At 41.8% G+C, this 13,919-nt stretch overlaps 1 protein-coding gene across 1 annotated transcript in view; it reads right to left on the minus strand.

Moving 5' to 3' along the window:
* Nucleotides 1–1,953: 1,953 nt before the first annotated feature.
* Slit3 (slit guidance ligand 3) overlaps nt 1,954–13,919 on the minus strand; it is a gene marked incomplete in the record, with an annotated part of 641,662 nt that continues 629,696 nt past the window's right edge. The window contains 1 exon segment of the mRNA XM_008830158.3: nt 1,954–5,727. Coding sequence (XP_008828380.1) covers nt 5,492–5,727 — 236 coding nt within the window.

Raw genomic sequence — 13,919 nt, forward strand, 5'->3', positions numbered from 1 at the left:
CTTCCATTCACTTGAAAGATTGACTTCCATATTTTGATGCTCAGTCTGTGGGTGTCTTTGCTAGTGAGGTGTGTTTCTTGGATGTGACAAATAGGTAAGCTAGTTTTTAATCCAGTTAACCAATCTGTGTCTTTTGTTGATGAGTTGAGGCCATTTACATTTAAAGTTATTGTCTAGACATGTCTACTAATTCTTGTGATATTATTGTTTGTTTTTCTGGTTGATTGGATTATTTTGTGTTTTTGGCTTTCTCCTAAATAAGTATTATGGAATTGCTGGTTTATTGTGTTGGAAAAGATGGATTCCTTCCTAGTTCTCCTTTTTTTCATCATGAGAGGAATCTCTCATGAAATTTATTCTTTCTGGTGTCCCCTTGATTGAAATGGTCTTTCTCCTCTTTGTATACTATTCCTTTATCCTCTGCAGTATTGTCTTGGTGATAATGATCAAGAAACTCAATATGTGTGATCTAAGTAGGACATGAGAGTTCAGAATTTGAAAACTGAATAGAAGATGTCATTACTTGGGGCATCAAACCATATACAGACAGTAAAGTATATAGTAGATGATTATGTTTAAGATTAGCACCAAAAATATCATGGCTTCTTTAGGTACCTGGGAACCATGATGTTAGTAAATATCAATTAAAGCTTAAAATCCAGGAGAATAAGGACTTGGTCTTGACCATTGTTGGAGTCCTCATTGCTTAGAACAGTACCTGGCATATAGTATTGGCTCAGTAAATGCTTGGTGATAGAATAAGTAGAAGGAATTTATTTAGGCACTGGAGGGTCTTGGAGGGATCATCTTCCATTTATGTGTATTTTTCTACTCTTCCCCCATAACCCTTGGCATCCTTGGCTCTTAAAACCACATCTCCTGTAGACTGTGGGTCTATACCACATGTTGGGCCACCTCTCCCATTTCCCTGGGAATTCTGGACTTATTTTCTTACTTCATGGTCCAAGAGATGAATTTCTTTCAGTTAATTCCACACTAAATTTGCCCAAACCCCACACATTCAGTACTCTTTGACCCACAGGGCATGAAAGTCAGAAGTAAAAATAAAGCACACATCATAGAGCACAACTGAGTTATGCATTCACAGGAGCACCAGGTGGTTCCCTGCAACACATCTATTTATTTAAATGACATCAGAAGATGGAAGTCTGTTGAAACAAGGAGTGCACATTATTTCATACTGGAGAAGTGGCATTATAACAGTTTTTAAAGTTTTAACATTTATATTCTTAGACCCTATTGAGCTGGAGAAATAAGATTTGCCAAATGCCCAATCCTGCCTTAATTGGTCCTGCTGGCTTGCATCTTTTACTAGCTTTGCCTCAGTGTTGACTCTGGCACTATTTAAATTTAATAGTCGGGCGTGGTAGCACATGCATTTAATCCCAGCACTGTGGAGGCAGAGGCAGATGGATCTCTTGTGAGTTCAAGGCCATCCTCACCTACACAGTAAGTTCCAGGCCAACTGGGGCTACAAAGAGACCCTATCTCAAAAAGCCCCCCCCCAAATAAATAAATAAATTTAAAAGTTGACGGCGTGGGTGAATGACATCAAAGCTGACCATGCTCCCATCCATGAGTACACTAAGAGATTGCTGGTGAGATGAGGATGTGCCTCTGTCTGTGTGGTCAGTTTATGGCTTTCTCCATTTGGATGCCCACTGTAGACTTGCAGGAGGAACTGCTGCATGGCCCCTTGGAGCGCTCTCTGCCTGTGGGTGGGAGTTAGCTGCGTTACTTTGGTTTATCATATAGTCACTGTTTTAATGTCTCTTACACTTGTTTTCTAACCCCTAGGAACTCTAAGGGTTCCTCCAGCTCTGATGTCTAGGATCCTGTGAATCTTTTAGGGTCATTTCACCTGCTGCTAGGGGTTCCTGCTCCAAGTAGAGCCAGTGGGTGACTGCTCTGGGGGCAGCTTTGTCTCTGGAGAAGGGCAAGGTTGGCTTGATCCCAGTATGGCCATTCCTGGATTTCTGAGGGTTACCTGGGGCTTTTCTCCTCTTTTGCTGGCCCTGAGGAGTCTTCTTTTCTTCACTTGCCCCCTCCCCTTTCTTTTTCTGAAGCATCAGACTTCTTGCAATGAGATAAAAAAGGTAAAGTTTTCTTCTAAAAAAGGGCCTTTTGGCATGTCAGTAACAGTAATTACAACAGTAATATCAGTGACATCTTACACTTCAGGGTTTTAGTTTATATTTTACATAGTTTCTAGATAGCATTCCATTAACTCTTTTGAGACCCCTTTGGTGAGTCCAAAAGGGGTCTTCTCTCTCTTTCCTGACCCTGCTCAGGAGGTAACAGAACAGATGGACTCCTCTGCACATGGGAATCTCCACATAAACATTAACTCATACTTTGCAAGGTACAAATTGACTGTAGTCTTCCTGTCTATGGAATTTGGCTATTCAAGGAGAGTTTTAAATTCCATTTTTAGAGAAACTTTATTTGGGGAGAAATTCTTATAGCCTTGGTTTTTGGCATTTCTTAGTCGGGGCTTCCAAAACTGAGGAGGTGCTGGTTATACTGAGAATCTGTCCCTTCTGCTGCCTTGCCAGACTGTGTGCGGGTGAGGATGAGCATGGTGTGTGTGTGTGTGTGTGTGTGGAGGAGGGAGGCCCTTGTGTCCACAGAGGGAAAGTCTGCAGCCTGGTGATTCCTCCTAGAAATTCAAGTGGCAGGCTGTATGGACTTAGTGCCTGGTGGGGAGAGGTGAGTTGGGGGGTATTGGTGATGGAATAAGGGTCAGACTCATTTTGTGGGTGGAGGGTGGATAGGATGGCATTGGGTGCACCCCAGGACATGTGTTCCAGGACTGAATTTCTGAGCTTCCATGAAAACTTTGGGATTCTCCTTGAGATTATTGTATTATATCTAGCACAGCGAATTAGAAACCCTATGGCCATTTTTGGTGATAAAGCCCTCCTTCCTTGTCTAGCCTACTGTCTCTGCTCTCTTCCATTTTATTCCATGATCAGACCATCTTGCTACTGCCCTGAGCACACCAAGCTTCTGGCTCTCTTGCCCTAGCTATGTGGCTTTTCTGGATGAGAACCCTACCTTCACATCCCTCACTTGCCCTTGCCTCCTCAGGGGATGCCCCATATTGCTGCTACCATGGGCCTCTGGGTAATCCCCAAACATGCCAGGCCTTTTCATAGTTTGCTGACTTTTAGTAGGCCACTTCCTGTACAGTTTAATTCCTTCCCTGACCCTGGAAAACCCAGGAATGGAAATACCCTCTTCTGGACAACCCTCTTTTTCCTGTGTACGGTCATTAAGGGACTTGTATATATGTACAATAAAGCAATTATTGTTTTTCAGCCTTTTGGCTAAGATCAGTTAGTATAATCAAGCAATTGTCCATTTAGTTACTGTTCCTGTCCCAGACTGCAGGATCCTTAAAGGTACAGTGTGTTTCTTTCTCACAGGAAGTAGTGTGGCATAGTGGTTAAATGAGCAAATTCTGGATTCTGACAGCCTGGGTTCAAATCTTGGCTCCCACAACATATTAGTCATCTATTCCTCGGCAAGACCCTTAGCTTTTCTCAGTTTACTCAAGTGTAACATAGGTTTAATATAGTTGTTTTGAGAATTAAATGAATATATGCATATAAATATATAAATATATGGGTTGCAATTAGAATGATACCTTACTTATAATGTAGTGAGCACTATATAAATCTAACTATGAACATTTGCAACAAACCCGTCATAAGGTACAGTCCCTGGAACACAATCTGTATGTGTATGGCTGTTCTACATTTCCCTATCATCCCTTCCACCTCCCCTCCCTGTCTTCCACGTTTCTCTTCTTGACTCCTTAGGTCTTTACCTCTCCATTGGTCCTCAAAGAGCAACTGAACTCCTCAGGAGATTCTCAGAGGGGGAAGATCCCACAGTCTCTTTCCTGAGACTCCAGTGGTAGAAGCTTTAGGGGGAAGGAGAATGGATGAGCAGAGCCAGCTGAGATGCTTGCCATCTTGTGCTATGAGGAATGTGAGGTGGCCAATGAGGGTGGGGGAAAAGATGTGGGAGGACAGGTGAAGGGCCTTCAGGAGGAGTCTGAGGCTGGATAGCAATGCTTCTTTTACTTTCTAGAGACCTAGATATCTCTCTAGAAATTTTCTAGTGTCAAAGAAAGCAGGGGAAAAAAACAAAACAAAAAAACCCCAACACTGAACAGAGCAGAACAAGAACGAGAAAAACATGCAGGAACACAGCTGCTTTCTTTTGCTAATGATTCTTTTTGCTTCCTGTCTCTTATGCCCACTCATTTTGGGGAAAATCTCATTTTGAGTCTGCACTCTAGGCTTGGCTCCTCCACTTATCAGATGGTAGCATAAGGCAAGTTACAGAGCCTAAGAGGGCTCTGAGTGTTTTTATTTATGAAATGGGGTTCCCTGTACCACTCTCCCTCCCCAGAGAGGTAGAGATTGGATAAAGTAGTTCAGACAGGCATTAGACAGTACTGTAGCTGGTCAAAGGGTCTTTGCTGCTGAGATGGTGGTTTTGAAGACTAGGTGACCAGCCTGCCTATTGGGCATCCATGAGGGTGTAGCTCCCGGTCTTGCTCATAAGCAACCCTGCCTGCACTTGCTCTTCTGGTACTGCACTCTAAAGTACAAGTGGCTGGAGGGAGGAGGGTGGGCTAGGACTTGTGAGGAGGGCCAGTGTCTGGGGAGATATTATAGGCCCCTCTTTCCTTCCCTTTCTGGGGAAAGGCAGGAAAAGAGCAGTTTGCGAATTTAGCAGAACAGACTCAGCTGTTGAGCAGAGTTTATGGAGTTAGCTCTCCTAAGGAGGCCAGAGCCAGCCTGGAAGAGGTCTGTCCATGAATGGCGGCCTGAGGCAGATGGTGGGCAGGCAGGAATGCTCTAGCCTGTAGAAACCGCTTCCTGGGAGCAAGGGACACCTTGAGCCGGGACAGCGAGGACTCTTAGAAGCTTGTGAGGATGGGGGAAAAGGAGAAAGAAAAAGGCCAAGAAGCAACAAAGAACGCTTTTCCTTCTCTCTTCCTCTTCCTCCCCTTGCCCTGCTCTGGGTCTTTGCTGACTTGAGAGCTTCATACACGTAAACCTCCTCTTTCCTCAGGCAGGCTCGTTTCTCTATTCTTATCCTTTTTTGTTTAAAACATTTTTATTAATCTTTTTTTCTCTTAAAAATTTGAACAGCTGTTTATAAAGACACAACAAATACACAACACAAAACAGAACTTGGTAAAAATAACGCACTATATGGTACATATACTCGGACGGTGTGATATATTTATATAATAAAAGATGAAAATAGTCACTTTCCATAATAAAAATAAGTTCTATTTTTGTTTATTTTACAATATACTTAATACTCTCTTCTTTTTGCCTCCTCTCCAGCTTTCTTTCACTCCATATTTCAGAGGTCCCACGTGGCTGTCCCCAGCCCCAGTGAGCTGGAGTCTTGAGAGGCGGTGGGTGGCAGGTGGCAGAGGGGCTCAGGAACACGTGCGACAGCCACACTCTAAGTGTCTCTCCACCTCTTCCACGAATGAGGAGCCATCGGTGCACTGGAAAACGTATTTCCGCCGCTTGCTCCGCACTGGCTGGCAGCACTGGCTTCCGCAGCCCCCACGGCATTCCATGATGGGCACCTTGGAGGCAGTGGCACAAGAGGCATAACCTTTCTGGCGGCGGATGGCCTCTCGGACTATCTCCCCCTGACATGGATTCTCTGCAAAGGGCAGAAGAGGTTAGTGTCAGGGTACTGGAGGTACAGGTGGCTGGCAGGACTGAAACCAGGTCCTAGATAGGCTGTTAAGAAACATTTGTGATCTGAAGATGCATACTTATCCATCCATCCATCCATCCATCCATTCATCCATCCCCACTTGCCCAAATTCTAAATGCTTTTTCTGTGCCAGGCTCTGTACAAGCCTTCTAATGGGGTCCTGAGAATATTCTGGTGGCAAGAGTGGGCTTGGTTCCCCCATCCTTCAAGGAACTAGCAAGCTGTGGCAAAATCCTGTCCCCAAATAGGTTTTGGTTTCTATAATGTGCTTAATTTCTAACATTTTAAAAATGGGAATTCATTTAAGATTTTAGAATTCTGGCTTTTTTGAAAATGAGAGGCTCTGGCAGAGCTGAGCCTACTTCCTTGTCTTGCCATGGTGGGCAGACCGTAAGAGCTTTAGATGAAGCAGGAGAGTTCCAGTTTGCCCCAGATTGACCCTGCCACTCCCAGTAGCTGTCTCCCTTGGTCTAGAGTCTGGACACTAATGTTATGAATGCTGAACTGAATATATATGATAAGGCTGAATTGAATAGTTTCTGATAAGAAACCAAAGTAGAGATATGCTACTAAGAAAAGGGGCATGTTTATACAGAGCTCATGAAAATATGTTCACCTGGCCGGGGCCGGGAGGCCTTTGAGGAAGTGATGACAGCCAAGATCTGAATAAGAGACAAATGTTAATGAGGTAAAGGGCCTTCAGGTATGTGCTTTTCTGGACATCCTAGAAACAGCTGGAGAACAGGGAAGGGGACCCCCTATGTGTGCCGCAGTGTTCATCTCTGACACAACTCTTCATCGCCAGCCTCTACTTTTCCCGACAGTGGAAGGCTGTTTGCAGCAGGCACCGGGAAAGGCAGAAAGGGACATGCAGTGAGGGTCCAGAGTTGTAGTTATGCAGACTCACTCCTCAGCTCTGTGTCTCGGTCTCCTTGTCTGGAAACTCGTGACATGTTTACCTGTCCTGCTAACTCACAGCCTCTTCTGAGCATCAAAGGAGACCAAAGGAGGAAAGAAGGGCATTAGAGCTTTTGAAGCATTAATGTACTTCAATGTGATGCATGAGAGCTGAGTTAAGCTTCACAAATTCTTTGAGACTTTTAAGATTCAGAAAGAGTAAAGAGATAATAGCTGTGTGTGGGTGTGCATGTGTGCACAATGTGGGGAGGACGCAGGAGTAGAAGTGTGGCAACATTAACAACTGGGGTGAAGGGACTGAGAGCCGCTGTACTAGCCTGATAGGGTCTAAGTCTGAAATTGCTTCATATTTCAAATATGAAATCTTAGTTAACAGTATTTCATGCAGGTATTAAATGTAAGAATGTTTGAGTGACAGGGGGCTGGCCTGTCAAGGATGCTGACGTTAGGGAGGAGGACTTCCCATTGTCCATGAAGATGAGAAGCATTTGAATTTTAATATCGTTTAGTTTTAACTTTCCTTTTTCTGCTTACTCAAAAATACACAGCAAAGGAACCACTCACTAATTTGAGGTTTGTGAGAGTGGATCAGATCAAGGAACTACGTGCTGTTGATCTGGCACAGCTGGAAAATGGGATAGAGATTGCAGAAGGCCAGAGGAAAGGAAGGGGAGGTGAGAAGACGCGGCTTGTGCTGCCTCCTGCAGGGCAGGCCACAGGTGATCATTCCCACACTTTTAGTTTCACCCTTTGTAAGTCAATTTTCATTCACTTATGAAATACTAAATGTCTATGCCTTGGGAATCCTAACTTTATTTCTCAAGTTTCATTTGCTTTTAGAAAAGTTGATTTTTTTAAATGTATGTATGTATGTATGTATGTATGAACATATATATATATATATATTTTGAGGCAGTCTTGCTGGATAGCCCAGGCTAGCCTAGAACTTACTACATTTTCCAGAGTGACCTTGAACTTACTGATACCTTCCTGTCTCTGCCTCTCAACTGCTGGGATCAGAGGCATGTGCTACCACGCCTGGCTTAGCTTTATTTTTGACATATGATCACTGTGTATACTTGGGGGATAGAGTATGATTTTTTTTTTGAGACAGGGTCTCACTTTGTAGTTCTGGCTCACTTGGAACTCACTATATAGACCAGATCAGCCTCAAATTCATAGAGATCTATCTGCCTCTACCTCTCTAGTGCTAGGATTAAAGGTTTGCACCGTGCCCAGCACTATGATTTTTTTTTTTTATGTGTGCATACATGGTGTAATGACTGAATCAAGGTAATTAGGATATCCTTCTCCTCAGGCTTTCTCATTTCTTTGTGGTAAGAACATTAAAAATAGTTCTCTATTTTGAAGTATTTAATATTAAGGATAGTCACCGTACTGTGCAACAGAACTTATTTTTCCTACGTAATTACAGATTCTATACCTTGACCAATCTCTCTCCATTCCTTCTCTCTCCTCATTTCCCCAGCCATAAGCAGCTTCTATTTTACTCCCCCTTCCCCTTGAGATTGAATTCAGGGCCTTACACATGCTAAGCACATACTCTGCAACATCCTGAGCCTACCCTCTACTTCGATGAAATTAACTGTTTTTAGATTTACATAAGTGAGAGTTCCAAATGTACTGTTTTGCTATGTCTGTCTTATTTTACTTAACACAATGTCCCCTGGATCATCTATATGATCAGAAATGCCAGAATTTCACCCTTTTTATGGTTGAGCAGTATTCTACTGTGTATGTTGTATTTCCTTATCTATTCATCTGTTGATGGACACTGTCAGGCATATACCATATGGCAGACCTTTTAGTATGAAGCAACCTTCACACTGTTTGCCATAGTGGCTGCACTAATAAGTATTCCCATCAACAGAGTGAAAGGGGTCTCTTTGTCCCTCATCCTACAGGAACCTGTCCTCTTTTGTCTTTTCTAATAGAAGCATATTAACTAGAGATGACACCTTCCTTTGATGTGCATTTTGCTGAGGATTAGTGATGCTGACCATTCTTTCATTAGTGGCCTCTGTCCATCTTTTCAGCAATGTTCAGTTAGGTCTTTTGCACATTTTTATCTGTTTTGAGATAAGGTCTCACTCACTATATACCTCAGGCATAGCCCAGGCTGGCCTTAAACTCACTATCTTTCTGCCTCAACCCCCTGAGTGCTATGATTGTAGGCATGTGCCACCACACCCAGCTCTCCTGCCTATTTTAAAATCAGATGGTTTCTGTTGAGTTTTGTATATGTTTCGGATTTTAGCCTCTTTCCAGATGACTACTTTGCAAACATTTTCTGTTTTTAAAAAAATTTTAAAAAGATTTTATTTTTATTTTATGTGTATGCGTTTTGCCTGTATGTATGTGAGTGTAAAATTTGCATGCCTCAGGTCCTAGGAGGCCAGAAGAAGGTGTCAGATCCCCTGGAACTGGAATTACAGATGGCTGTTAACCAACATGTGTGTGCTAGGAAATGAACCTGGGTCCTCTGTAAGAACAACCAGTGTTCTTAACCACTGAGACATCTCTCCAGCCCCTTGGACACATTTTCTTAATTTAAAACTTATTCCTATGTTAAATTTATTCCTGGGTGTCCTTTAGATAGATATAAACAGGATTTTCTTTTTCTTTTAAATATTTTATTATTTTTATTATTTTATGTGTATGCGTGTATTGCCTCCATGTAGGTAAGTGCACCTGTGCCTCACAATGCCTGCAGAGAACAGAAGAGGCTGTCAGATCATCTGGAACTGGAGTTATGGACAGTTATTAGCTGCCATGTGAGTACTGAGATTCAAACCCGGGTCTTCTGCAAGTATTCTTAACCGCTGAGCCATCTCGCCAGCCCAGGATTGTTTTCTTGATTTTATTTTCAGATAGCTCACTATTAATGTATAGAAACACTTTGGTTTTGATATGCTGATTTTGCATCCTGAAGCCTTCATTTACTAATTCTAATAATTTTGGGTGGAGTTTTGATGGTTTTCTATGTATAAGATCATGCCATCTGCAAACACGAACAATTTAACTTCTTTCTTTCGTTCTCTGGTCTCACTGCTCTGTCTGGGACTTCATAACTATACTAAATAGAAGCGAAGAATGTGGAATCCCTGTCTTGTTCCAGATCTTGGAGGAACAGCTTTCTCTTTATCCTCATTCAAATGACGTTAGTAACAGGCTTGTCTTTTGGCTTTAAAGAATGAGTTGGAGGTACACTTTCCTCTTCAATTTTTGAAGCAGTCTGAGAAGAATTTACATCATGCTTCTTTAAATGTATGGTAGAATGAAGTTTTGAAATTGGCTTTTCTTTGATGGAAGCCTCCCTTCCTCCCTCTCCTCCTCATTCTTCCCTTTTTTGTTTTTGTGGGACATGGCCTCACATGGCTCAGGTAGGCCTCAGAATAATTTCCAATTGTTGGTTGTCCTCCCTCTAAGTCCCAAGTGCTGGGATTAGAAGCTTGAACCACCACACCTAGCTTCCTTTTCATTTGTTGATGGGAGATTTCTTATTACTAATTCACTTCCTTATGTCTTTAAAATTTTTTCATTTTTATTATCTGAGTGTGTTGCTTGCATGTATGTAAGTGCACGCATGTCATGCAATGCCTGCAGAAGTCAGAAGAGGGCTTTGAATTCCCTGGAACAGGAGTTGTAGACAGTTGTTAGCCACCATGTGGAGGAACTGAACCTGGGTCCTCTGTAAAAGCAGTCAGTGCTTTTAACCACTGAGCCATCTCTCCAGCCCCCTTATGTCTCCTTTTCCATCTGATTTTGAGCTTTCTCTCTCCCATTTTCATTTAACAAGCCCTTCCTTTTTTACTTATTACTTTTATTTTATGTGTATGAGTATGTTGCTTGCATGTAAGTGCACCCCTGTCATGCAATGTCCGCAGAGGCCAGAAAAGGGCTTTGGAGTCCCTGAAACTAGAGTTATAGCCATGATTAACATGGTTGTTAGTCACCATGTGGGGGACCTAAACCTGGAACCCCTGTAAGAGCAGACAGTGCTCTTAACCATTGAGCCATCTCTCTAGCCCCATGGAAAAATTGATGTGACCACTGTCTTCTTGATTTTAAGACTTATTTTGGGCCCTAACACATTGTCTACTCTGTAGAATGTTCCTTATGCTGATGAGAATGTATATTGTAGCTGTTGGATGGAATGCTCTGTAGATGTCTGCTGGGTGTATTTGCTCTAGAGTGCAGTTTAACTGCAAGGTTACTAAGTCGATGTTCTATCTGAATGAACTATCCATTGTTGAAAGTGGGGTGTTGAGGTTCCTTGCTATTACTTTATTGATACCTTTCAACTTGGACCTTTAATATTTGCATCTTACACGTGGTGTTGAGTACTACATATTTACAACTGTTATGCTCTCTTGCTGAACTGACTGCTTTGTCATGGTATGTGGCCTTGACTGTTCTTAAACATTTTTCTTAGTCAACTTTATCTGATGTGGGTATTGCTACTCATGATTGCTTTTGATTTTTAATGTCATGGGATAGTTTCTCCCACCTCTTAGCCCTTTGTCCTTACAGGTAGGAAGAGTGAGTCTCTTATAGGCAGCATAGATATATCTATGTAGCCATTGTGTGTTTTTAGTGGAGAACTTAATCCATTTACATTCAAGATTATTATTGATAAGGGAAGTCCCCCTTGATAGTTATTTCCTGGGTCTTCTATAGATTCCTTGTTCCTCATCTTTGCAGTATTTTGTGTGTTTGTGTCTTCTTAAGGATTTTATGTGTGTGTGTGTGTGTGTGTGTGCACACGTGCGCATGCTATATACATGTGAGTACAGGTGCTTGCAGAGGTTAGAGGCATTGGATCCCCTAGAGCTGGAGTTAGCTATGACCTTCCCAATGTGAGTGCGGAAAATTAACTGAGGTCTTCTGCAAGAGCAGTAAACTCTTAACTGGTGAACCACCTCTAGCCCTGTGGCTTTTTTTTTTTCATTTTCCAAATCTAATACATTTATTATTGTTATCATGAGGCAGCATCATTTGATTGGATCTTTTTTTTGAAGCATTTCATTGCAGCTTTAACATATTCAGTAATAATTTCCAGAGCAAAGATATGTATCTTTCAAAAGTGGCTATAAATTTTTAGGTTCACAGTTGAATTAATACGGTTATACAATATTGAACTCAGTATAAACCCTATAATACATAAGCAAAACATCTAAGTGTTAGTAGCATTAAAAATGACTCTTTCTGTAGGAAACAGTATATTTCAAAATGAAATGGAGATCTTTTTTAAAGATTAAAACCTCACTCAATTACGTTTCTCTAATCTCTATGTATCTGATTATTACTAGTCACAGTCGGTTACACTCAGATCCTTGGCACCTGAGTATGGATATAAAGTCATCAGGTAGATTTTAATGGTAATGTTGGTCACCTCTACAAATTAACATGAAGTAAAATTTTATGCTTCTTCCTCAAATATAACTCATTTTAAAAAATTTGTTGATTCGTGTGTGTGTGTATATAATACAGAACATCCCAAACAATCTTATTCATCTATATACCCCCTTCCCAAATGGCCCCCTCCCATAGCCCCCCCCACCCCACTGGAGCCCATATACTCTGTCATCCCTGTTACTGTCCACTGTGTTGTTGGCACCCCCAGCTGTTACCCAGTGCCTGTCAATTCACTGAATCTAGTCAGCCTATCTAGAGTTCCTTGTTTTAGAAAGATCAGTTGTTCCTCATCTTGTAGTAATCAGTTGCCAATATTCCTTTAGATAAGATTGGGGTCTGCTGTTTATTTTCCCAGTTCTGGGAGTCTCTTAGGGCCACCCTGACCAACAACTCAAAGGAAGGTATCTCCTGTCTGGCATTGTTTCTTGTTATATAGCCTTTAGCTATACACATGGACTCTTAAAGAATTAACTCCTTTAATCTTTAGTTATACTTTCCTTTTGGGTGTTTAAGACCATACAGTTGGCCCAGATAAACCAATTTATTTTTACTCTTAAGGCTGTTTGAAGATCTGTTCCTCGGGGGTCACATGGGCTTGGGAGGAGCCCCTGGCTCCTTTCTTTTACCAGTTCCATCTCTGTGAAGATATGTCAAAGGTCCTGCTTGGAAGCATGGAGGAAATGTTTCCTCTGTGTTGACCCTCATCTTTGTAGACTGGACACTGGTTCAAGTCCATTTGATGGGGGTCTCCATGGCCTCCTTGATCAAGAGGACAGGTGACTCACTGCAGTTACAGGACATTTTGAGAGATGCTTATGTCCCCTGGAACTTAATCAACCTAGGAGGGCAAGAAGCAAAAACTGTCCTTTCTATCCCTCTGATCAAATTAGTATAGGCCTCAAAGTATGGCTGTTAAACATCCAAGAAGGTTAGTTCTGCCAGTCTGGTACTTTTAATTACCATGTGCCATGTATATAAAGCTTGGGCAAAGACCAAATGTTTTCAGATAAACCTTGCCTAGACAGATATTATATTCCTTGATCTAGATGTATGTATAATTTGTCAGTAGGCTGTTGGACTAATACGGTTCCCTCTGGTTTTTAAAACTAGTTAGGCATTATTTATCTCTCGCATTGTCTAACCCTTCCACCATGGTTTCCCCATTTAAGGTGCCCCCATTTTCCCCATTTCTCCCTTACTAACACCCTTCTCCTGTGGTCCCACCTCTGTTGAGCTCCTTCTTTCCCTTTATCACCTACATTCCTTGTATAACATTCCCTCCCCCTTCCCCTTAATATAACCTCATTTTTATCCATATTGCCCTTATTAATGCCTGTTTCTTACTGTTCTTCTCTTTCAGGTTCTTTCTTTTCCTATACCTCCCTGGTTCTCATTATCCTGGTTCCTGTAGTTATGTCGGGATACATACTCACTTATCAGGATTTGGTGCTAGGATCCACATATGAGGGAGAACATACGTCATTTTTTTTTTCCGAGTCTGTAACTTCACTTAGTATAACAGTTTTTAGTTCTATCCATTTACCTGCAAATTTCATAATTTAATCCTTTTTTTTATTGCAGAGTAGAACTCCATTGTGTAATTGTACCACATTTTTGTTATTCACTTGTTACTTGAGGGGCACTTAGGTTGCTTTTATCTCTTAGCTATTGTGAAAAGAGCAGGAGTATACATGGTTTTGCAAGTATCTCTGCAATAGAATGAATCTTTTGAGTCTATGGGGCCAGGGAGTAGAATGTGGTGACTTGAATGAAGATCG

The sequence above is a fragment of the Nannospalax galili genome, unplaced genomic scaffold (genome assembly GCF_000622305.1).
Source record: "Nannospalax galili isolate Female #2095 unplaced genomic scaffold, S.galili_v1.0 scaffold1154, whole genome shotgun sequence".
In the NCBI taxonomy this organism is placed as follows: domain Eukaryota; kingdom Metazoa; phylum Chordata; class Mammalia; order Rodentia; family Spalacidae; genus Nannospalax; species Nannospalax galili.